Source organism: Aaosphaeria arxii, assembly GCF_010015735.1.
Source record: "Aaosphaeria arxii CBS 175.79 unplaced genomic scaffold BU24scaffold_1, whole genome shotgun sequence".
Lineage (NCBI taxonomy): Eukaryota > Fungi > Ascomycota > Dothideomycetes > Pleosporales > Aaosphaeria > Aaosphaeria arxii.
In genome coordinates, this window is record NW_022983474.1 from 3,565,010 (window position 1) to 3,587,806 (window position 22,797).

The window sequence follows — 22,797 nt, forward strand, 5'->3', positions numbered from 1 at the left end:
GAACTTTGCCCTATGTTACCGGCGTACCGCCAATCATCAACCCATCATCTGTCAACACCATCCCTCATCCAGTATAACGAGAGCGCCACGATGACCAGTTCCCTGTCATACTATTCGAGAGAAAAGCCATGGTCGACCGAATCTTTCCCCCCTTCCCGCAACCACGCTTGAAACTCTTCCTCCACTTCTTCTTGTCCAAGATCCATCTCAAACCTTTTCCCTTCTAGACCCCACAGTTTTCCCCGCATTGCGACACCCGGGGTAGACGGCCTTACACAACCTCCATACGAATCTCTTCCGTATCCCAGATTCCCGAATCCCCACCCCCATTAAACCCACGCCTACGCACGCACGGTTCCGTCGACACTTGGTGTTTTGAACCCTGATCTTTGCTTTCTCCTTCCATCTCGCCAGACTTGCTTCGCTCTGCTCCTGTTCGACTCGACTCGACTCGACATCTTTGACTTCATCACTCTATCCCCAGCAGCATAGACCCACTGTTCGTTGCCTTTGGCTCTGCTCGACTCGCAAGAAAGCAGTGAGAATCACTACCATTGGGCCCAATTGGCTTTTAGCCCCTTACTTTGTCTAGCTATCTTTGTTCTTGTTGTTGTTTTGGTGCCATAGGTCGCCATGGTGAACCGTAGTGCCACTGACGCTGCTCCCCCAGCGACTCCTATCGCGCCTGTCGTGAAGCGGAAACGACGCGCGTCTTGTCTGGGGGAGCAGGAACGTCGGGAGCGGAAACGTGCAATAGACCGCGAGGCCCAGCGTTCGTTGCGCGAGAAGACAAAAACTCACATAGCGGACCTCGAACGCACCATCCAGATACTACGCGAGCAGGACAGAAATGGTGCTACTGCGAGCCTCCTTTCTGAGATCGACAGCCTCAGAGCGGAGAACGAGAGACTGCGCGATGTGATCGATAGCGTGAAAAGCCTCGTTGGGAGCGAGATATTCCCCAGGAACAATTCCACTGCAAATCCGCCACCTGCAAGTTCACAGGGTTCTCCGGGGCCCAATAGTGGAGGTATGAACCATGATTTTTGAAGATTTACAGCTCTCATAGTGCGTCGTGTAGCTGACGATGAGGTAGGTCAACCGTCCCCAAGGGGTCAAGCAATAGCAATATCCACCGCCAGTGACACAAAGCCAACACTGGCCTCAGCGACGACACAATCCGTGCCGGAAGACTCGGCCATAACTCGATTTGAGCCCATGAATTTTGTTCAACACGCCTCCCCAACTGCCCGGCGAGTAGACCTTGATGGCATGGTCATGCAGACAGATCTTGTCCATCCACACCCTCATACTGCAAAGCTCAACCTGCAGCTCAATCTCGAGCCTGTGTCCGAGATCCTGGAACGAAACGAGGAGGCCAACATGTTTGACGCCCCCGATTCCCCCACCACTGCCGCCTTTGCACCGTTCATGTCCGAATTATTCGGTCCCTCCTGGCGCTGCCCATCCCCCGTCGTCCTACACATAGGGAACCCGGCTGGCGCGTCCACCCCAACTACACCGAATGCAATCTGTCCAATCTGGAAGAAGAGCAACGAGCTATTTGGGAAAGTGTTTCTCCACCGACCAGGTACCGCTGCCCTGAATGCAGACTCGATAGAGGCCGGTCTGCTATACATGGGGATTAAAGATGGATGGTCCAGTTTTACTGAGTGGTCGCAGAGTCCCGCGCTCAAAATCCTGAAAGAAGTCGACCAATTCCTTTTCCGCAATCTTCCGAAGATCCAAAGGCTGGCTGTGGCATACAAGAGCTTCAAACTCTTAAAGGTACGGGCCGATCTTCTGTACACAATAGTCTATCAGGACTAGAGAGAACTTTGTTCCCATGTGCTCACTCGTGATCTAGTACTATCTTAATGCCACAAAAGAAGAACTTGAGAAGGTCCCAGAGTGGTTGCGGCCCAGGTAAGTTGATCGCATCCCTGAAAGTATTACAACGTAACTAAATTGCCCGTAGTTCCACCCAATCTCGAACGAAGCATCCCGTCGCTGTGGACTTTTTCGCTTGGCCGACTCTGCGTGATCGCCTCGTCTCGACTCACGGCTCAGTCTTTTCGAATCAAGAGATGTCCCATGCTTACGGGAATTATCTTCGATTCCAGTGGCCTTTCAGCTTTGAGGATGCTTTCTTTTATGATGACCTCTGCCAGGCGTACTATCCCTCGCCGTTGTTCGAACGATACCATCGTGATCTCAAGTACTGGACAGTAACACAGGAGTTCTACGACAAGTTCCCTGAGATGATCATGGATATTGAAGGTGATAGGGCTCGATTTTCGGAAGTTGAAACTTGAAAGTGCTTGAGCTAGATGAGTAAAGAGATTTCTGTTATTATAATCTGTGTAATTTAGCGATGGAAAACGGATTGGGAAATTTTGGAACGTTTATATGATATGGACATGATTGTTGTCTTGATATCTTAAAGTTGTGTTTAGGTGCATGTGCGCTCAACTACAACTTTGCAGATGGATTCACGATCGTCCTTGCCTCGTTGAGTGCGACGACTGTCTCCTCAACTATCTCTCGAACGATCTCTCCAGCAGTCTGCCCAGGCTTGTTGACAGAGCCGGCGACTATCCCGATCGGCCTTGTCGAACAGGTCAGCTACTAGAATCAGACGTTATGTTTTTTCATACCTCAGTGCCGTCATATCTTGAATTTCATCGGTCAGCTTCCCCTCCTTGTGCAACCTGTCCAGTTCATATTCCAAAGGTACTAGACCCTTTGCACTGAGCTCTTTGATCTCATCTTGTCGATTGTTCTCCCAATCTTCGATGTAAGGGTTTCGCAGTGCACGCAACGGCCGCCCCGACCAAATCGTCGACTTGATCCAGGAGTCGTAGCCGGCATCGATAACTCTGTGATTGTGCTCAGAAATGTCCCGACAGCGCTTCAAATCCCTCGCTCAGTAGATTTCACATACTCTTTCTTTGCATCTTCTGGCGCTTTGCTCTCCACACTCGCGATGAATCTGGTTCCGACCCACACGCCGCTTGCTCCCAACATCAGAGCCGCCGCCACGCTTCTGCCATCGTTGATGCCGCCCGCCGCTACAAGCGTTACGGGCTTTCCCGTAAGCGGCGACTTGTACTGTTTACATATGTCGGCGCATGCCGGCGTCAAGATGCTCGTGGGGATGTCGCCAGTGTGACCTCCAGCTTCGCCGCCTTGTGCGCAGATTATGTCTGCACCTGCTTGGCAGGCTTTATGTACGTGCTATTACAAGTTAATATACATTGATTTCTGTACTCATGTGGATGGGTGGCATATCAGCTTGTACGATCGATTTTACTCACTTTCGGATGGCCGACCATATTCTACGTGTCGATTAGTTTTCACCCAATGAACGAACTAAATGATTGGAATCATACCATGCTATTGGACCTGTCAGGGATTTCTTTGAATAAATGGGAAGACGATATACTTACTATAGCACGCCTGCTTTGTGGAGCTTCTCAATTGCCCAAATTGGGGGCACACCAACGGCCGAAACGAACAGCTTCGCTCCACTCTCAATGACGATATCTAACAGCTCCCCGAGATTTCCTTTCGTGTAGTCATACTACTGAAGACTTAGCAGTTGGATTGATCATGTACATGATGTTGTTTCTTTTCTGACAACATAAGCCTTACATTCGTCTTTCTCGCACTCCCGCCGACCTGCGGGATCAGTAGGTCGACTCCAAAAGCGGCATTCTTATCCACCAGATCGTCCTTGAGTTCCTTAATCATGTCCCTTAGCATCTGGGGCGTGTAGCGAGCGCCGCCGAGCGTGCCAAAGCCTCCTGCATTGCACACGGCGGCTGCAAGTCGGGGACCTGCAACTTGGTCCATGCCGGCGAGCATGATGGGGTGCTTCATGCCCAGCAGGGTGGTGAGGGGGGTAGATAATGGTGCTGATGGCATGGTCGGAAACTTTGCAGTGTGATATAAGTTGGGGATTGGGGAGCACTGTCTCTTATAGATGTTGTGGGATTCTGTCGTTGATAGATGCTTGGTTGATTTCTCGTGCTGTACTGTATTAGAGGTTTCTAGAGCCGCCTCAGGTCGTCGACTGATAGTTTTGAGGTATGATATGGCCCTGCTCAGATAATTGCAGATTATACGGTAGATATATATTCTGAGGTGAAAATGATGACCTCAGCTTGTAGTGTAGTACAATAAGAGCTTTGTCACAAGTGGAAAGAGTAGTCAGACGTGTACGCAGGTGACGGGATAAACCAGCCGTGCAATTAACGACGGAGGGTTACGTTGGATAGCAGGAGGGTAAAAGAAGTTCACCTATACAATGATGAATCCCTGCACGTCTAGTCGAGCCTCTCTGGTGTACCGCGGCTATCTAACACTCGCGACGCCATTTAGCTATGTCAGTAGTGTTTGTTGGGAGTGCGGACAGTGCTGACTCGACCTCCACACCGTGCGATGGTCAAATGCTTCTGGGGTAAATGTGGGGCGGATTTATTCCCGTAGTCCCACCTCTACTTACTCGACTATAGGATACATGTGATCACGGATACATTTTCCGGTCAATCAATGTATAGTTCTAGTAGCTGAAGGGAGACAATTGATGTGAGGTCGTTACAAACTTGGAACATTGTGAGGGCATCTGCAGAAGCTTCATGGCTGTCATGATCCTAATAGTAGATAAACATTTGCTGCTGCTATACATGCTGTTTTCTATGCTTATGCTAATTGTAATGCTCCACCGTATTTGCATTCTCTCAGAGATTCCCAAATCTAGCTTGTTTGATTCTTGCGGGTAGTTCTCGTCTTAATATCTTTCCACTGGGATTCTTGGGCAGTTGTTGTAGATGGTGAACGCCTCCCCTTAGCTTCTTGTAGCCCGCTACTTTTCCATCGTGCCATTCTCTTATATTATCCAATACCCTCCCGATGCTACCTGAGCCTTGGTCGACAACGGATGGAACCAGTGACACGTACGCAAGTGGGACCTCACTCGCTTGCTCATCATCGTAGATCGCACACACTGCTGCGTCGACGACGTCGGAGTGCTGTAGGAGTATATCTTCGAGCTCCGAAGGCGCGATTTGGAGTCCCTTATATTTGATCATCTCTTTCAACCGGTCCGTTACCCAGAAGTTGTCGTTTACGTCTCGTGTCATGATGTCGCCGGTACGGAGCCACTCTCCCACAAACGTCTCCTTCGTCGCCGCTTCGTTATTGACATAGCCCATCATAGTCTGTGGCCCTCGAACCCAAAGCTCTCCTTCCTTGTTGACGCCCACGTCCTTTCCGGAAATGGGATCTACCAATCGAGCTTCTGTGCTCGCTAGAAGTCGTCCACAGGTGCCGACATACTGTTCGTCCGACTCGTGCTGCATGAGGACCGAAGGTGAGCATTCGGAAAGTCCGTAGCCCTGGGTGATCTTTGTTGAAGGGAATATCGCCTTGACCTTCTTCTGCAGGGCTTCTTTGAGGGGTGCTGCTGCTACGATGATACATTCAAGTGCCGAGAAGTCGTACTTCTGTGTCATGTCGGACGCAACCAACATGAGCACAATGGGCGGAACGAGATATGCAAGCGTAGCTTTGTACTTGCTGAATTGCTGGCAATAGGTCTCCAGGTCGAATGCGGACAGAACGCAGGTAAAGTTCCCTTGCCACATGTTGTTCAAAACAACTGTACCGAGACCGTAGATATGACAGTCTGTGATTCGTAAGAAGTTTGATTTTTTACCATGAAAATCAGACGAAACTTACAAGGTGCGAAGAAGATGATTCTCTGATCAGAATTTTGTCGGACAGGCACCGAGCTACGACCCTGAAGGATGTTCATCACATGATTGTAGTGAGAAACTTTTACCCCTTTCATTTTGCCAGTCGTCCCTGAAGAGTAGATGATAGATGCAAGAACGCTCTTGGAGCTTTGGCCTTCTAGGTCATAAGGTGGTAAGCTTTGTTTATCTGAGCTGCCTTCAATATCTTCAGGAAACTATGGATATAAGTATCAAGAATTAAGACAGAGGATATGTACGGGCGATTTACCTTTCGCAAGTTCTCTATCCGGTCTAGCAACGTGAATATGCGAGGCGCATTAACGCCACGGTATTGCTGCAAAGCCTCTTGAACTTTCTCGTGATAAGCTCCAGACACGGCAATATGGGTGGGCTTGACAAGTGAAAAACAATGTAGAATATCTTTCACCGTGAGCAGCGGATTAATTGGCCTGTAACGATCTCAGCATAATAGTCCAATGCCAGACTTGTATAGGCCAACTCACGATACAACAGCACCTGCCCACCAGATAGAATGAGCTAGCAAGACGAAATCCGACTATGGTCACTCATTAGTATTCACGTCACATATCAAAGATGGATTTGCTTTCCACGTACGGAATTTTGTGCCAGAATGCAGACAACATTCCCGCTCTTGAGGTCCAAGCTCTGCTTCAAGCCCCAAGCACCTCGCCCGGCAGACTTCCTCAATCCGCCATAGGTGAGCTCTTTCCCTTTGATCAAGTCAATGTGTACGACCTTGTCATCCGCAACATTGTCGGGATTGTATCTAGTGAAGAATTGAGAGATCGACACATCATCCGGGATGGAGACGGGAGCAAACTTGCTCCGAACGATTGTATCTGCGGCCATGGTGTGTGCATTGTCACGTCTGGGGGGTTTGATACATATATAGATAACTTGTAGGGACTACTAGCAAGCCGTGCTTGGCTCTCCCGCTGCAACGGGAATAAGTACGATGGGTGGGCTCTCCAGGCTCTAGGCCAATACATAGGCCACAACGACTCGACTCTGGCGAATCGCATCTCTACCACCTTCACGTCCATCCACGCGAATGTTGGATAGCTGTAGGAACGAATAAAGTAGCATGTTGGCGGGCCCATGCATGACTAGCGACAAGTTGGGACGGCGCTATCTGCATGTACGAGGTGTTGATAATCTGGTTTTGGTGTAGTGGTGTTGGCTCGATATCCGTGGGCATCAGGGAAAGTCGAGAACATACTGTGTATTGATATACACACTTCACAACGACAAGGAATTCAAGCCTCAAAGCAGACAAATTGCTTTCCACCAATATACTGTATCGACCTGTTCAGTCTGTCCAAGTCCCCATTGGAGACATGATTTTCCGCAAGGTACATGTCCTCTCCAGGTTGAACATAGAGGCATCCGATCGCTCACTGCTATAAGGAACCGATTGTCGGGCAATCATGAATCCAGTTATCGCGATGCAGTTTTGAAGGACCAGAACAATTGGTAGATTCACAGATATTTGAAAGATCTGGCCCAGTTCGTTTCTAAAATCACGCTCTTCATGATCAAATGTGGGTATCTTAAATGCACAACGCCCCATTACCAATGTCAATCGCCCTCATATCCCGATGGCCATATCCGCATGCTTATTCGTCATCGTCATCGTCGAGGAACTGTTGCGGTGCCGCCATGCTCATCCTGAGTTGTCGTTCCCGCTGCTTCGCCTGCATCTCTAACGTTTCGACTGCATAGCTCAATCTCTCCTTCTTCTGCCGTATACTCTTGTACTTCAATTCTTGCAAAGCCGTCATTCGCCTTCCGCCCTCTCCGCTCGGAGTTTTGGCTCGACTGGTTCTGCTGCTTGGTCTGAATGCAGATTCGCCTGCGGCATCGCCTCCCAGACGGCCTTCATTGAGGTCACATTTTGCTATCAAAGATTGTTCGCGCCGTTCTAGCTTGTCGAGGTAATTGGAAACACGTTGGAGGAGGTTTTCGACTTCAGGTCGGATCTCGGACAGGAGAGCGGTTTGTGCTGCATGTAGATCGGGCTCTGATATCAATTCGAAATGCTATAGAAGATTAGCTTTCCCCCGAAGACCAGATCAGGCGAACATGCACCGAACTACTTGGAGGAAGTACTTACTCGTGTGGTCTGTAGGACCTTGCAGAGCCGCGGAAAATCGTTCACACCGGAGTCCAGAATGTTTATTGACGAATCGAGGAGCTGCATACTATTCCTCAACGAGGAGACGCATCCCTCTAATGGTGATCCCATAGCTATGTCAATACTTGTTTTGCTCTTTGTTGTCAATGCTGAAATTCCGGATGGCTCAAACAGCGTCCACGGTTGTACTATGAACCTGTGAAGGTGGGGTTGTTGGTGTTTACCATCGCGACTTTGCTGGGCGGCTGCACTTCGGTAACATGGACCGGAGCTTGGCACTGGGTCCTTGCGAAACCTTCACGAGAGCTCAACCTTCCATCACCCCCATCCAACCACGTCGAATCAAGCCATTGTCCCTCGACCGCACATAAACATGCCTCTCCTCGGAAAGAAGTTCGGCGCACCCGTCGGTATGTCAATTGAGGCCCCTCTATTGCGCTCCCTGCGCTCCAGCGGAAGATCTGAATCGCTAACACAATTGTGCTCTACAGCCCGGCCCATGCTCCCATTCTACGTCTCCGGTACGTCGTAATCCATCTCGGACGTCTTCTCGAATGAATCGGTGGTTTGGAATGCATGGATGATGCAATTGGGATGATCCGAGTTGAAGAAGTGCCTACTGACCGGACGCAACAGGTCTCGTCATCCTCTACGGCGTCAACGCTTTCGCGAACACATTGGCAGCGAGTTAGTAACCAATCTTTCACCGTCTCATATCCGCCATCGCAAATGATGCGGGCAATCTTGCATCGATTGACTGACGTCTCGCTGCAGCCGACGAGTACAAGAACGACCCTCGAAACCCGGCCCTCAAGAACAAGGACCCCAACGCTGGCCACTAAATGCGATTTACCATGACGTTCAACCATTCCAGCGACTAAAGGGCATGTTAAGGACAATGTACAATAGCTGTGCACAAGGACCGGGGGAACTTTTGAGATGGGCTGTATAGAACTCCAGATGAATCACAATCCCATGGCTTAACTCGCCCAACATCCCGGCATCAGACAGGACTTGCACTGACTATATTCGAATTCCTTTTCTTCCCATGTCTCACCCACCCGCATTTATATAACGAATCCCTGAGACCTGGTGTGGTCTGAGGTGTTAGAATCGCACATCTCGGCCTGCGATGCGTGAAGTACACGGAAAGAACCACTGTGTCTATCCTTACCTTGTCTAGGTGCTGAATGTAGTACATCAATCCCCGGATCATTCTTTCATGTGCACTCCATGTGCACTCCATGTCGCACACCCTGATACCCCACTGCACGGCCCGTTCCCCCAAATTGCCGGCGTACCAGTTGGTGGTAGTCGGAGCTTGTGCTGTCCAAAGTGACGATAGTGGCCTGATGAAGAGACATGTTCCAATGAGGAATTTTTTTTTTTCATCCTGGCATGCTCGTGGTCTGTGAATTGTGATACTACCGTGCTACCTCGGGGAGAGATGTATCGGATGGACAAGACAATGCAGATACGGAAGAGACAGCGGGCCCGAGACAACTCACACAAGCACGAGTGATATTCTGCCGATCGCGGCTTTGGCCGAGTACAGACATCCCGTTGCAGACATGGTGCTCATTACCTGTCTAGGAGGCGGTCATCTGTTGGGAGAGATGGCATGGTTTGATAATGATGAATATTAATGTTTGAGTGTTCGAGTAGGTTTCAGTGTCTATAGACTAGAATGTTCGAACAAGCTCGCCTGGTGCCCAGTTACTATTTTTGTTGTTCTTTGAACTACTTGTGGAAGCTGGATGGATAAAGAAGCCGTGAATCCATAGCAATTCAATTAGACCAAATGCTAGAAGCGGCGAGTGAACTAAAACATAAGAAAGACATGGAATGATGTTGCAAACAAGAGAAGGTTCAACGTGAAACGACAAATTAGATGTTTTCATTGCTTGGTAGAGTCTGGATAATGGATAGCTGTATGCGTACTCCGCATGTACATACTATATAGGTATGTGAGACAATCTTGTGAGACAGGGTCTCGGCTGGTCGAAGCGTCAGATTCTAGGTAGGAACATTCAGGAAGCATTTGTTGTCCCGTAGGATTCTTCTTGTAGTCATGGAGCTGGGGATCATTCGGGGCGCAGTAGATGGGTTGGTCTAGGATTGGGCCTTTGTATGGCTGGCATGATAGCGGAGGATTTATCTCTCCCGTGATCTTGGATCTGCTCAGATCTAGAGGACACTGAATCGATACTGATTGTGTTTTAGTTGCATTAAGGAATTGTTGCCCAAGAAGGAAGAATGTGTTGCATGATGGTGGAGGTGCACAGCATTTTGCATCACGAACATACGATAAATCCGAGAATTGCCATGTTCGCGGCTAGATGGCGACTCGATTGAAACAGCAGGACAGCCCTCAAGAGTTAGTTTATCCCGCATGTCTATCTCGCAGGAATGTCGTTGACCGTGTAGCAGGCTAAGAACGCTGACGTTACTAGAAGCATTGGAGACATTGACATCGGCCCAGGCCGTGTGTGTTGTAGACAATATTGAGAACTAGATGTGCTGAAGTAGTAATCGGCAGTCGGTCGGCGAGCGTGAAAAAACTCTAGTGCGATCCGGATGGGGGGCGCCAGGGCGTTCAAACCTTCTGGAACACACCGATCCGTTGATTCCTCCTTGGGGGACAGTGCAGTGCGCATCTCCGTACGACGTAACCTGACATGACAAGGACAAGAGAACCCAACCATGGAGTGGGGATCCTGATCCATAACGCATAAAGGGGGGGGGAAAGGGGAGGAGGGGCGGGGTGGCTATAATGAAAGAAAGGGCAGGTGACAATCATAATAAAGGATCCAAGTAAAGTACCTATTATTATTGCAAGTCGTTACGAGTTATGATTCTCCCTGGGGGGAAAAGAAGAGCGGCATGATGAGGCCAGTTGACCGAGGGCGGGCGCGTTGTCTGAAACGAATGCAATGAGGCATTTGTCAACCAGATACACGGTAACGATATGCTGCCGAGGGGTTCGAGAGTTCGAGACCAAAGAATGACTAAATGGAGTGTATTTGGATGCTGTAATTGAGAAGATATCTGATATACTCCGTACTTGGAATCAATCATGCTTGCACTGTACAAAGTAGGTAACTTCTGATGCTTGTAATAAAAAGCAAGCAAGCAAGCAAGCATGCAAGGGCCGGCCGGGTGCCAACTTTGGGTAGCAGTTGGGTTAGGGAAAGAAAATGCTAGGGGAAGGATCAGGCGAGAATACGTGTAACAAATACAAATGGGAATGAAGATGGGAATAATCTATGCGGAACATCTCATTCTCGACTGATTCTTGTGATGTTCATTATATTATTATTACTACTTGGTATGTTCGATGGTGAAGTAGTGGGTGAGCAGAGTGACAGTAGTGACCTCATCACGTGTGTCAGGGGCTTGGCACGAGAGTGAGACTGGAAACTGGGCAGAGACAGTAAAGTAACCTGGTACTCGTCTAGGTACTCCGTACAGTACCAGACCAGAAGAAAGGGAATGGAAGAGGCCTTTTGCTTGCTTTGCTTTGTTGGTTTTATTATTGTTTAGTTGGGTGGAAAGAGAAGGGGAGGCGGTTTTTCTCTTCTTATTGACCAGATACTGTATATTGGATTGTGTGTGTGTGTGTGTGTCTCGCTTTCACTCTCTAGGTATTATTTGCCTTGACAACTCTGGTGTACCATGGTGCATACCTACCGTGTACTGTGAGTGTACTATGCAGTGTACACAGTACCTACCTGCCCACCTGCACCGCAGTAGCTACTTAGGTACACCTTACTACCTTCTACTTACTGTGTACGGAGTACCTACCTACTATCCTACGTACCTACCCAAGTAACCTAACTACGTACCCTACCTTACCTAGGTATTACCCTATTCAAACCTCCTCCGCCGCCTCCTCGCCTTTCTCCTCTTTCTCACTTCTCTCACTTCTCTCACTTCTCTCACGTCTCTCCGTCTTCTCTTCTCTCTCTTTTCCTCCTCCTCCTACTCTTCTCGATCGATCTCTCCATCGAGTTGTCTTGCTTCTCCCATTATTCGAGGCTCAACTGCTGTGATACACTTGCCCCCAGCAGGTTACACACAACACACACATCTAGCAACCCCTCCAGCTCTCTCTTTCTTCTCTTTTTCTCTTTCTTCTCCGTTGCCGGCCCCAATCACAATCAAATCTAGACCCTTATTATTGTCTTCCTTTCGCCGAACCCTTCGTCTCCCATCTCTCAACCCCCCCTCATCCTCTCTGACACAACGGTGCCGCTACCCGTTGGGCTTCATCTACATCCACGCCCTGTAAGTCTCTCTCCTGCAGGGCCCCGGCCCACCACTCTGGCTAGCCCTACTGTGCTTCTCCACGCCCTGCACACTCTCTGCACACTCTACACAGTACACCTCGACTTCGACAACTACACCTACAACTGCATCTGCACATCCTGAGTCTATCTCTATCTCGACTTCAACTCTATATATTTTTATCTCCGCCCACTTCCTCCTCCTCCATCTCGCCATCCTCCGTCTTCCCACTTTTCTCCTTCACTTCTTACACGCGCACAATCGCTCTACTTCCTTAGCCTGGCTCCCAACTCGCTCCGCTTACTCACCGCCTCGTTGGCAAAGCCTCAAAACTGACCAGTGCTCCCGAACAAGTGCAAACCCGCCAACGCGTTAAATATCCTGCATCGTGCAGCCAACTCCATCACCTACATCCCTCGCATCGACGAATAGACAGCCCACAGGCTGCACATCTGCCCGTCATGACGACAATGGTACATTACACCCCACCCTACACCACATAACCTCTCTCCTTCGATCCGTCGGAATCTGTACATCTTTTGGACGGACTAGGCTGACCAGCGGCAGGACCTTCGTGTCGGTAACAAATACCGCATCGGACGCAAGATTGGAAGCGGTAGTTTTGGTGACATCTACCTTGGTACGCCTACCCAGACTCGTCCAGCCCACCTCTTGCCTCAGCTAACAACAGGACGCAGGTACTAACATCATCTCCGGCGAGGAGATTGCCATCAAGCTTGAGAGCGTCAAGGCCAAGCACCCTCAGCTCGAGTATGAGGCTCGCGTGTACAAGTCTCTCGCTGGCGGTGTCGGCATCCCCTTCGTCCGTTGGTTCGGAACCGAGTGCGATTACAATGCCATGGTCCTGGATCTCCTTGGCCCTTCCCTGGAGGATCTGTTCAACTTTTGCAACCGCAAGTTTTCCCTGAAGACGGTGCTTCTTCTCGCCGATCAGCTCATCTCCCGCATCGAGTACATCCATGCCAAGTCCTTCATCCATCGCGACATCAAGCCGGACAACTTCCTTATGGGCATCGGCAAGCGGGGAAACCAGGTCAACGTGATCGATTTCGGATTGGCAAAGAAGTACCGTGACCCCAAGACTCACTTCCACATCCCTTACCGTGAGAACAAGAACCTCACTGGTACCGCCCGTTATGCTAGCATCAATACACACTTGGGCGTCGGTAAGTCTGCACCTACCATTTGGAAATGCCAAAGCGGTCACTAACGAGCAATCACAGAACAATCCCGCCGTGATGACATGGAGTCCCTTGGATATGTCATGCTCTACTTTTGCCGTGGATCCCTTCCCTGGCAAGGACTGAAGGCTGCCACCAAGAAGCAGAAATACGACCGTATCATGGAGAAGAAGATGACCACTCCGACTGAGGTACTTTGCCGAGGCTTCCCGAACGAGTTCGCCATCTATCTGAACTACACCCGCTCGCTCCGCTTCGACGACAAACCCGACTACTCCTACCTGCGCAAGATCTTCCGTGATCTGTTTGTCCGTGAGGGCTTCCAGTACGACTATGTCTTCGACTGGACTGTCTACAAATACCAGAAAAATGCCCAGGCCATCGCTGCGGCCGACAAGGACAAGCCCGACACGACAAACGCTGCGCAGGCTCCTACCAACACCACGAAGCGTGTCGCCACGCGTCCAGAAGGCGCCAGCGGAATGTGAGTTCGACATATCTGATCTCGTAAGGTCTCCTTTTCCTCTGCGTCGTAGTGTTCGATCATAACGCTTTTCGCGGGGAATAAAGTTTCTAGATGTAACTAACCTTTTTTTTGCAATGTTCAGGCAGCTTCGTCCGCGTAAGGAGCAACAGTATCCCCAAGGAGGCTACTGATCCATGATACGGTTTTCGATTCGCACATCTCAACTCTCTCCTTAGTGGGCGTCGCTTCTCAAGATCGACTACACTTACACTCCATGTGGGAAACGCGGCATCGCCGTCCTGGGCTTATTGGACGGCGGTCGGTTTCCTCTGATCAGTACACGGGCTTCAGTTTGTCGGTTTCTCTGCCGGGATTGCTCCAACTCTTCGATGTATTGCTTTTTGCAGCAAACTCGTCTTTGGTAGCATGGTACATTTGCATTCGTCCTATTCGGCATCTGTTTGGTCTGGCTTCCCAGGTCAACAAGTTGCCAACATCCTTCTTACTTGGATTGGTCGAATAGCAACCTAAACCTCTAAATTCCCGCAGTCATACGTCAGCTTCACCCGGACCTACATCAGGATGGTCACTGATCCTTTGTCTGGCTTTTGGCACCATCGCATTAATCCCCCCTCCCCTGCCCCTTTGTGTTTTTTGTGTGTTATATTGCATTTTCCTGTATCCGTTCCTTTTCCTACTTTCCCCCTCCGTGGCATGGTCTACCAGCTTGTGGGGAGGTTTTCAGCTGAATCAGGGGACGAATTACCAAATTGAATTAACAGAGTATGGATGAGATGCTATTGAGCTTAGCATAGCTGGGGTGGCACGGCTGTATGCATCGGCAAGCTGCAGGCAAGATCGGATACCTACCTGGGGGAGGGCTTCCAAGGGCCGCTTCCGCGGAGGTCGAAGATATTGCATGCTGCCTTTGTAGACGTAGGAACGAACACGGTGTTCTACATACCTTTACTTTCCTTAACTTTACCTATAACAAATTGTCCTTTTCTTCTAGTATAATCCATTACATCAATTCGCTCGAATGACTGATTATTGAACCGTGATAATGTCTTGGTCGTCATTGGTTGATCTCCATGTACGAAAGAGGATTAGCGTACATTGAACAATGCTGAAGGTGCGGCAACTTTTCTTTTCGAAGCAGCAAATCCTCAAACACCACGCAGCGTGTTACCAGACCTACGATGCTTGCGGTGAGGAGGGCCACATACATCTGTGCAACATGCAGGCCCAACCTCGCAGTGTCGCAGCTGCGCAATGTGCGCGGCCTATTCACTGACGGACAGCGTCTAAGACAAGCCACCTGCCTTCGATTGACGAGCGCAGCGAATTCCCAAACATGCGTTCGATCACAGAATCGCCAGATCTCCTCGACAGTCCCAGAATCGGAAAAAGCGATTGAGGGTGTGTACCCGACGTCTGAAACCACCGAATATCCCACCTCTGCGCTCGAAGCCAACCCAGAGGATGCCGCCCGAAGGGCAAGACAACTATTTGGTGATACCCTACCACGAAATTATCTCAGCGAGGACGAATTTGCTGTATACGAGCGCCTGTACGGAACGCCTGTTTTTGTAGAACAAATCGAAGAATTGGAAGAAGTCGACGGCGAGCAACAGGAGGTCTTTGAGGCGAAGATGCCAGATGGGAAATTGGTTCTGCTTAGGACAAATGAACATGGCGAGCTTGAGCAAGTCGAGACTTATAATCAGGACAATGAGATCGATCTAGCCGAGGCGGAGGCATTGGAGGAAGAGGATGAAGAAGAAGCCATGACGGAGGCAGAGTGGGAGGAATACAGAGCAGTGAAGGCCCAAAATTATCATCAGGATGTATACGAGAAGAGTCGGATAGCTCAGGAGGGAGAGATTGGAGAAGCAGACGAAGAGGAGGATGCCGATTTCATGCGTGCCCACCCATTGACAATTGCTGGTCGCTCGAAGCCGTCATCTGCGACCGTTTTCCTACCCCAAGATACCTTCACAGAACCTGTCGCGACCCTTCTCACTCGCGCCAACCACAAGCATCTTACTGAATCTGTGAAGCGAATATTCGGCGGACCAGGGCTGCCACATTCCGCGACCACGCTCCCTGCACGCGTAGGGGCAGAACAAAAGCCAATCACCCTCGATCCTTCGATGGGAGACATGGGGAATATCGAGGCGGACGCATACCTAGCAGCGGTCATGCCAGGAACATATGCAGCGGTTATGGGTACACTGGTGGAGGTGAGGCGAAGGCTTGGGTCGTCATGGATCGAGAGGTTACTCAACAGGAAGACGGGGCCAGTAGTATTGGATGCTGGGGCAGGCGGTGCCGGCATCCTGGCATGGCACCAGGTTCTCAAAGCCGAATGGGCACGAATGCATGAGGAGTCTGGCGCATCCTCCCACGGGTCTGCTCCGCTTGGAAAGGCCACTGTTCTTGTCGGTGCCGACACCCTGCGCCATCGTGCGAGCCGACTACTGGAGAACACCACATTCATACCCCGCCTACCGGACGCCATCACAGAGGAAGATGCGACAAACTCTCAGCAACCCCGAAAAGTGTACGACCTTATCATCGCCCCGCACACATTATGGCCACTGAACCAGGAACACCTCCGCAAAGAGCAGACAGAGAAGTATTGGTCTTTGTTGAATCCAAAGGGAGGTGTTTTGATACTCATAGAAAAGGGTCTTCCGCGGGGGTTTGAGGTTGTGGCTGGTGCTCGCCAGCTATTGCTCGATAAACACATTGCCTCCCCTGGATCCACGGAAGTCGAAGTCCCCGTTGAGGAACAAGTATCCAAGCCGAACGAGGAAAGTAGGTTCTCGAAGAAGGAGACAGGCATGATCATCGCTCCTTGCACAAACCACAGCACCTGCCCAATGTATCAGTCCCCAGGCATTAGTCATGGTCGCAAGGACTTCTGTTACTTCAACCAGCGCTACATCCGTCCGCCATTCCTCCAGCGCATTCTGAATGCGAAGGACCGTAACCATGAGGACATACAATTCAGCTATCTCGCCGTCCAACGAGGACGAGATCAACGCCTTCCATTGTACGATCCTTTAGGTAAAGGCGTCCAGCAGGACGCAGAGACCGCTACCCGCGCATTTGAGGGCCATGAATGGAACGGCGAAGATGAGCTACGCACGGCGGCCGATGTCAATACTCTCTCTCTGCCTCGCCTCATACTACCGGCACTCAAGCGCCGAGGTCACATTACCTTTGACGTATGCACCCCCGACGCCAAACTCGAACGCTGGACCGTTCCCAGAAGCTTCTCCAAGCAAGCCTTCCGCGATGCACGCAAGGCTCGGTGGGGGGATCTCTGGGCCCTGGGAGCCAAAACTAGGACACCGAGGAACGTTCGGCTAGGCAGGCCTAGGGACGAGTTCGACAAGAAGGGCCGCAGGATTAAGGCACCCAAGAAGGTGGTCTTCGATATCGAGGCCGGCAGCACCCCGGACCCAGAGATGAAAGCGAGGGGGAACGGAAGGTATACGCAAGACCGAAAAATAAGAGGGAGCGGAGGCCGCAAAGGCAGGAGAAAGAGCATAGATTTGATGAATGACCTGGATTAAATCGGCGTTACGACAACCATTCCTTGACATGGAGGATCATGTAAAATAACGATATGTACCAATACTTGTACTCGACGGAGTTGACGGAAAAAGGAAAGAATATGGCCATTGGGTGGCGCTCTCATTTCAATCTCGGGGCACTTTCACACACTGGCCCCAACCCTGAAGGAAAAACAAACTCTGCTTATACGGCCATTGTTGGCCTCGTAAATGTTGACATTTCAACTCTTCAAATACAGCAATGGTGTGCATTCATCACGTACCACCACTATGTCTAACATCTGTCTATTTATGTGCATTTGTACAGATAAATAGTTATTGCTTAGATGCAATAGGAGTTGGTTCTTCTCCATCTCAAGAGACAACCAGACCAGGCTGAATTTCTGACCATCTTGAAATCGAACCACACGGCAGGACGAATCGCGGCGTTGTGGGAGCTCCTTGAACTTTACACACGGACTTCATCGGCTGTGACGTTGATTGGCAGGGTAGCTCATCCGGAAGCGTTCAACGGATTTTTCAAAAACCTACTCGAATAGGAAACCTGGACTGGAATGACTTATGAAGGACCAGCGTTGTCTCTCGGTCGATCGGGGAAGTGGCAGATAACAGCAGCACAAAACAGCCTACTCTACACCTACAAAGCATTCACAAAGAAGTCTAAATGAACGGACAGACACTCATGACATAGACATTCCATTATTGCTCACAAAATTTGTAGCATAGACGCCTAGGGGGCAGTGAGAGGGCTCGTGAATGCTCACAAGACAGCCGGGCTGTTCTCATCAAGGCATGCAGAGGGCGGGCATTCAGCTACCTGCCACTTCCCCCGACCGACCGAGAGGTTCAAAGGCACTCTCCTTTCCCTCTCCCTTAGACCTGTCGAGCAAATCAGAATGCTCCTACTGAACGCCACACGGAACGCCACACGGACTTCTTCGGCCGGGACGTTGATTGGCAGGGCCGCTGGCCCTTGTGCCTTCAACGGAAATTCGAAAACCTACTGGATTAGGCAAGTTGGACTTTGGCCCCCCCGAGGAAGTCCGCGCAACGTCCCTCACGCTAATCCGATATTGGAACCAAATGCATCCGCAGCGAATCAGTTCAGGGTTGCTGGTCCTTCATATGCAGAGGCTTTCCACTGGAATTCGAAAGCCTGCTCGGTTAGGCAAGTTGGACTGGAATTGGGCTGTTGGAGGACGTACTCCTTTCTCGCCCAGACCTGTCGAGCAAATCAGAAAGCCTCCCACTGAACGCCACACGGACTTCATCGGTTGAACGTTGATTGGCAATGTCGCTGGTCCTTCATATGCAAAAGGTTTCGACGGAAACATGAAAACCTACTCGATCAGGAAACTTGGACTGAAATGACCGTTAATATTGACAAGGTCGCTGGTCCTTCATATGCAAAAGGATTCAATGGAAACTCGAAAACCTACTCGATTAGGGAACTTGGACTGTCGAATGGCTGTAGGACGTGATAGGCGCTCTTCTTCTCTCCCAGGCAAATTAGAAGTCCCTTCCTGCGCACTACACGGACTTTGTCGGTTGGAACGTTAATTCGCGTTGATTGGCATTGATTGGCAGGGTCACTGGTCCTTCATATGCAAGACATAACCAAAAGGTTTCAACGGAAATTCGAAAAACTGCTCGATCAGGAAACTTGGAGTTACTTTGAACAGAAAGGTAGGCTGTAGGGAATGGTTGGTGTATGGTGTCTGGAATGTGCGAAGCCTCATACTGAACGCCACACGGACTTCATCGGTTGAACGTTGATTGGCAGGGTCACTCATCCGCAAGGATTCAACGGAAATTAGAAAACCTACTCGATCAGGAAACCTAGACACTGGAATGGCGAAGCCTCTTGCTGAATACCACACGGACTTCATCGGTCGAAACAATGATTAACGATGATTGGCAGGACCACTGGTCCTTCATATGCAAGACATAATCGAAAGGTTTCAACGGCAATTCGAAAACCTACTCGATCAGGAAAGTTGCTTACTGGAATGGTGAAGCCTGCTTCTGAACGTCACACAGACTTCATCGATCAGAAAGTTGATTAACGTTGATTGGCAGAGCCACCGGTCCTTCATGTGCAAGACATAATCGAAAGGTTTCAACGGATATTCGAAAACCTACTCAATCAGGAAACTTAGGCACTGGAATGGCAAAGCCTCCTGCTAAATACTACACGGACTTCATTAGTTGGAACGTTGATGAATGTTGATTAGCAGAACTATTGGTCCTTTATATGCAAGACATAATCAAGAGGTTTCAACGGCAATTCGAAAACCTACTCGATCAGGAAACCTAGACACTAGAATGGCAAAGCCTGCTGCTGAACGTCACACAGACTTCGTCCTTCATATGCAAAGGCTTTCAATGGAAATCCAAGAACCTACTCGATCAGGAAAAAAAGTTGGTCACTGGAATGGCGAGGCCTCCCACTGAACGCGTCAGTTGGAGCGTTGATTGGCAGGACCTTTGGTCCTCCATGCAAAGGCTTTCACACCAAGAAACTTGGACACCGGAATAAGCCTCTCAGAACGCCACACGGACTTCTTCGGCTGGGACGCTGACATGGCTTGCTATCCAATTGGGAAGATTCAAATGTGATAACAACAGGGAGAAGTGAGGGGAGGAGATGGGCGGCAACAGCGGGCGATGATGCAGTAAATAGCGGCGTCCATAATCTTCTCCTTTATCAGCAAGTCGGCCGTTGCCGAGTTCGGTCAACTACTCGTATTAGAGGTTACTTTGTACTATGCGGTGCCTAACTAGTGACCAACTCACAACTTCACTTCACACCACGACTGATCTGCGAGATAGGATAATGAACGTGTACGAGGTAATTTTTATGACATTCATCGATGTACTATATGATCTCCATCTACAATAATGATTTGCGCCTCTCCCTCTGCGCCCGACTGTACTCAGCACCCACACGACTTATCGCCTCGTGTAGCAATCCTACAATCTCCACAACGTCAGCCTCCTCCACAATATATGGAGGCGCAACGATGACATGATCCACTTGCAGTTCGCCGCTATGCCCCAAACTTCCTAAAAGGTTGAGACCCAAATCCATCGCAACATCGACTACTTTTCCGCAGAAATTATCTGACCGATCGAACGGCTCTTTTGATTGAGGATCGCGCATCAGTTCAACACCCCAAAACAAACCTCGCCCCCTAATATCTGCCACGTACGGCAAAGGAGCGATGCGCTCTCGTAATTGCTTTTCAAGGATGAGTCCCTGTTCGCATACATTTTCCAAGAGGTTGTCTCTTCGAACAATCTTTTGCACCGCCAGTGCCGCGGCACATGCGAGTGGATGTGCTTGGAAAGTATGCCCGTGCAACAATGCTTTTGAACCTCCGACCAACGCTTGGAAGACTCTCTCGTGTACGAGAACGCCTGACAAGGGGACGAATCCAGCGCCCAATACTTTTCCGATTGTTTGGACGTCGGGGCCGCGGATGCCCTCCTGTTCCCAGGCGTGCATAGTTCCTGTCTTGCCCATGCCACATATAATCTACGGAGGGGACACCCAATCAGTAATTGATAGAAAGCCGCGGTAGGAGATGAACGTACCTCATCCAGCACTAAAAGAGCTCCATACTTGTCACAGATATCTCGGACCATCTTGAAATATCCAGGTGTCGCCGTTACGCAGCCGAGGGTGGTCCCGCTTTGGGGCTCTGCCATGAATGCAGCTACGTTGTTTGGCCCCAGACGCTGGAAGGTATCCTCAAGTTGTTGTCGCAATCTTTCGACATAGGCCGCGTCTGATTCGCCATTTTTCTTCGCCCGGAAGGAGTAGCAAGGGTCGACAAATGCTACATTGTCCGAAACCCAGTCGTCGCGATTCGTGGACAGACACACATAACGAGCCAATGCTGTTTCCATGATAACTTTGCTTTCTCGAGATAATGAACTTCCTATTGGGCTCGCCGATCTCATGCCAGTACTGGGTTACGAGCTTGAGCGCAGCATCAGTGGCCTCGCTGCCTGAATTGACAAATATTCCTTTGGAAAGGCCTCCAGGTCTGTCTTCCAAAAGAAACTTTGCCAATGCTTCGGAGGGTTCGCTTGTCAACGGTGCACCGGAATAAACGTACTGGATCGTTCCCAGTTGTGCAATGATAGCATCGGTGACCTCTTGATTACCATGACCGAGTATGGAAACGGAAGGGCCACATGTAGCATCACTGATACTTTTGCCAGACCCTAAATGGTACCGAATCCCTTCTCCAGAGACAACCTTCAAATGCTCACATCTCATATCACGGTGGAGGATGTTGGACTCTGTAACAAAAGGATGTGCCATTTTGCGAATGAAAGATTGGGAGAAGACCAATTGTCAAAAGATGAAATGCTCGAGAACAAAAAGACAACTCCATGACAATTCAGCAAAGCAATCTAATGCTTTTGTAAGTAGCATTGTCGGAAAAGCTCACGCTAGATAACAGTTCGAATTGCCTTCTCCACACTTTGGCGTCTCCGCTCTCTAGGAGATATGCGACCACCGCCGTTAGCGCCGTTAGCGCTAGCGACGCCAACCAATCAAGACTGGCTGGTTGATCAGTTCACCATTCCCACACGAAGTGATGATGGTATGGTATAACATGATAAACTTTTCATGCAAAGCAGTATATATTTCGAAGCATTGTCATCTTATCACTCTTGAAATCCTAACGCTAAGTCACTTCTTCTTCACAAAACTTGCTTGAATTTCCAATTTCCAAGTTTTAGCAATATCCTTCTCATACTTCCAAGTTTCACTTATTGAAAATGCCAACCCTCGAAAGTACAGCCTCTATCATCAGCCAGCTTGAGGAAGAAAATGGAAGGTCTAAACTTCGACCTGATCAAGTCGCCGTAGCCTATCGGGGACCACCTCTCCCATTCACTCTACCCGATCTCGTTCTCCCGAACATCCTCGATCTCGACAACACGGATGAGAGGCTGTGGGTGCCTCAAGCCCCAGGAGTCTGGTTCCGTCCCCTCTTCTTCAGTACAAGCAATGGCCTTTTCGTCAACATTCTGCGCGTTCGGCGGAGTGGCATTTTATCCCGACACCGCCATGCCGGTCCTGTGCATGCAATAACCCTTCGCGGGAAGTGGCATTACCTCGAACATCCATGGTGGGCCACCACAGGGAGCTATGCGTTCGAGACTCCAGGAGATATCCACACACTCGAGGTTCCGGAAGGAGTGGAAGAGATGATGACCTTGTTTCATGTCAGAGTGACTCCATTAGTATGTACTGTGTAACATTCATGTAAGCTATGTATCTATTCGCTCAGAAGCAAACCCCCCCCCCCCGCCCGCCAGCCCG

The 22,797-nt window shown here is 49.9% G+C and overlaps 9 protein-coding genes across 9 annotated transcripts; 5 read left to right on the forward strand and 4 right to left on the reverse strand.

Annotated features, from left to right (window-relative positions):
• Positions 1-156: 156 nt before the first annotated feature.
• BU24DRAFT_362360 (uncharacterized protein) lies at positions 157-2,433 on the forward strand. The gene is made up of 4 exons (XM_033524178.1): positions 157-1,030; positions 1,097-1,788; positions 1,868-1,926; positions 1,979-2,433. The coding sequence occupies exons 1-4, from the start codon at positions 634-636 to the stop codon at positions 2,313-2,315; spliced, it is 1,485 nt and encodes a 494-aa protein (XP_033389984.1). The 5' UTR covers positions 157-633; the 3' UTR covers positions 2,316-2,433.
• A 208-nt stretch (positions 2,434-2,641) lies between these two features.
• BU24DRAFT_339719 (oxidoreductase) lies at positions 2,642-3,927 on the reverse strand (the record flags this gene model as incomplete). The annotated part of the gene is made up of 6 exons (XM_033523197.1): positions 2,642-2,879; positions 2,945-3,237; positions 3,318-3,338; positions 3,393-3,396; positions 3,450-3,583; positions 3,655-3,927. The coding sequence occupies 6 exons, from the start codon at positions 3,925-3,927 to the stop codon at positions 2,642-2,644; spliced, it is 963 nt and encodes a 320-aa protein (XP_033389985.1).
• A 717-nt stretch (positions 3,928-4,644) lies between these two features.
• On the reverse strand, positions 4,645-6,683 carry BU24DRAFT_383798 (putative amp dependent CoA ligase). The gene is made up of 5 exons (XM_033524821.1): positions 6,375-6,683; positions 6,263-6,315; positions 6,028-6,208; positions 5,743-5,974; positions 4,645-5,689 (listed from the first exon to the last, which is right to left on the reverse strand). The coding sequence occupies exons 1-5, from the start codon at positions 6,627-6,629 to the stop codon at positions 4,743-4,745; spliced, it is 1,668 nt and encodes a 555-aa protein (XP_033389986.1). The 5' UTR covers positions 6,630-6,683; the 3' UTR covers positions 4,645-4,742.
• A 713-nt stretch (positions 6,684-7,396) lies between these two features.
• BU24DRAFT_430244 (DASH complex, subunit Spc19) lies at positions 7,397-8,025 on the reverse strand (the record flags this gene model as incomplete). Its single annotated transcript, XM_033529798.1, has 2 exons — positions 7,397-7,819; positions 7,894-8,025. 2 exons carry the CDS (start codon positions 8,023-8,025, stop codon positions 7,397-7,399), a joined length of 555 nt encoding a protein of 184 aa, XP_033389987.1.
• Positions 8,026-8,257: 232 nt separating this feature from the next.
• On the forward strand, positions 8,258-9,116 carry BU24DRAFT_362373 (uncharacterized protein). The gene is made up of 4 exons (XM_033524179.1): positions 8,258-8,324; positions 8,406-8,435; positions 8,551-8,601; positions 8,689-9,116. The coding sequence occupies exons 1-4, from the start codon at positions 8,288-8,290 to the stop codon at positions 8,754-8,756; spliced, it is 186 nt and encodes a 61-aa protein (XP_033389988.1). The 5' UTR covers positions 8,258-8,287; the 3' UTR covers positions 8,757-9,116.
• Positions 9,117-12,662: 3,546 nt separating this feature from the next.
• Positions 12,663-13,891, forward strand: BU24DRAFT_430245 (kinase-like protein; the record flags this gene model as incomplete). Its single annotated transcript, XM_033529799.1, has 4 exons — positions 12,663-12,674; positions 12,769-12,841; positions 12,900-13,388; positions 13,446-13,891. 4 exons carry the CDS (start codon positions 12,663-12,665, stop codon positions 13,889-13,891), a joined length of 1,020 nt encoding a protein of 339 aa, XP_033389989.1.
• Positions 13,892-15,037: 1,146 nt separating this feature from the next.
• Positions 15,038-17,779, forward strand: BU24DRAFT_417293 (uncharacterized protein). The gene has a single exon (XM_033526683.1). The coding sequence runs from the start codon at positions 15,069-15,071 to the stop codon at positions 17,451-17,453; it is 2,385 nt and encodes a 794-aa protein (XP_033389990.1). The 5' UTR covers positions 15,038-15,068; the 3' UTR covers positions 17,454-17,779.
• Positions 17,780-20,346: 2,567 nt separating this feature from the next.
• On the reverse strand, positions 20,347-21,860 carry BU24DRAFT_438642 (PLP-dependent transferase; the record flags this gene model as incomplete). Its single annotated transcript, XM_033530263.1, has 3 exons — positions 21,342-21,860; positions 21,051-21,295; positions 20,347-20,991 (listed from the first exon to the last, which is right to left on the reverse strand). Exons 1-3 carry the CDS (start codon positions 21,784-21,786, stop codon positions 20,347-20,349), a joined length of 1,335 nt encoding a protein of 444 aa, XP_033389991.1. The 5' UTR covers positions 21,787-21,860.
• Positions 21,861-22,162: 302 nt separating this feature from the next.
• BU24DRAFT_488032 (uncharacterized protein) lies at positions 22,163-22,733 on the forward strand (the record flags this gene model as incomplete). The annotated part of the gene is made up of 1 exon (XM_033533514.1): positions 22,163-22,733. Exon 1 carries the CDS (start codon positions 22,251-22,253, stop codon positions 22,731-22,733), a length of 483 nt encoding a protein of 160 aa, XP_033389992.1. The 5' UTR covers positions 22,163-22,250.
• Between the last annotated feature and the right edge of the window lie 64 nt (positions 22,734-22,797).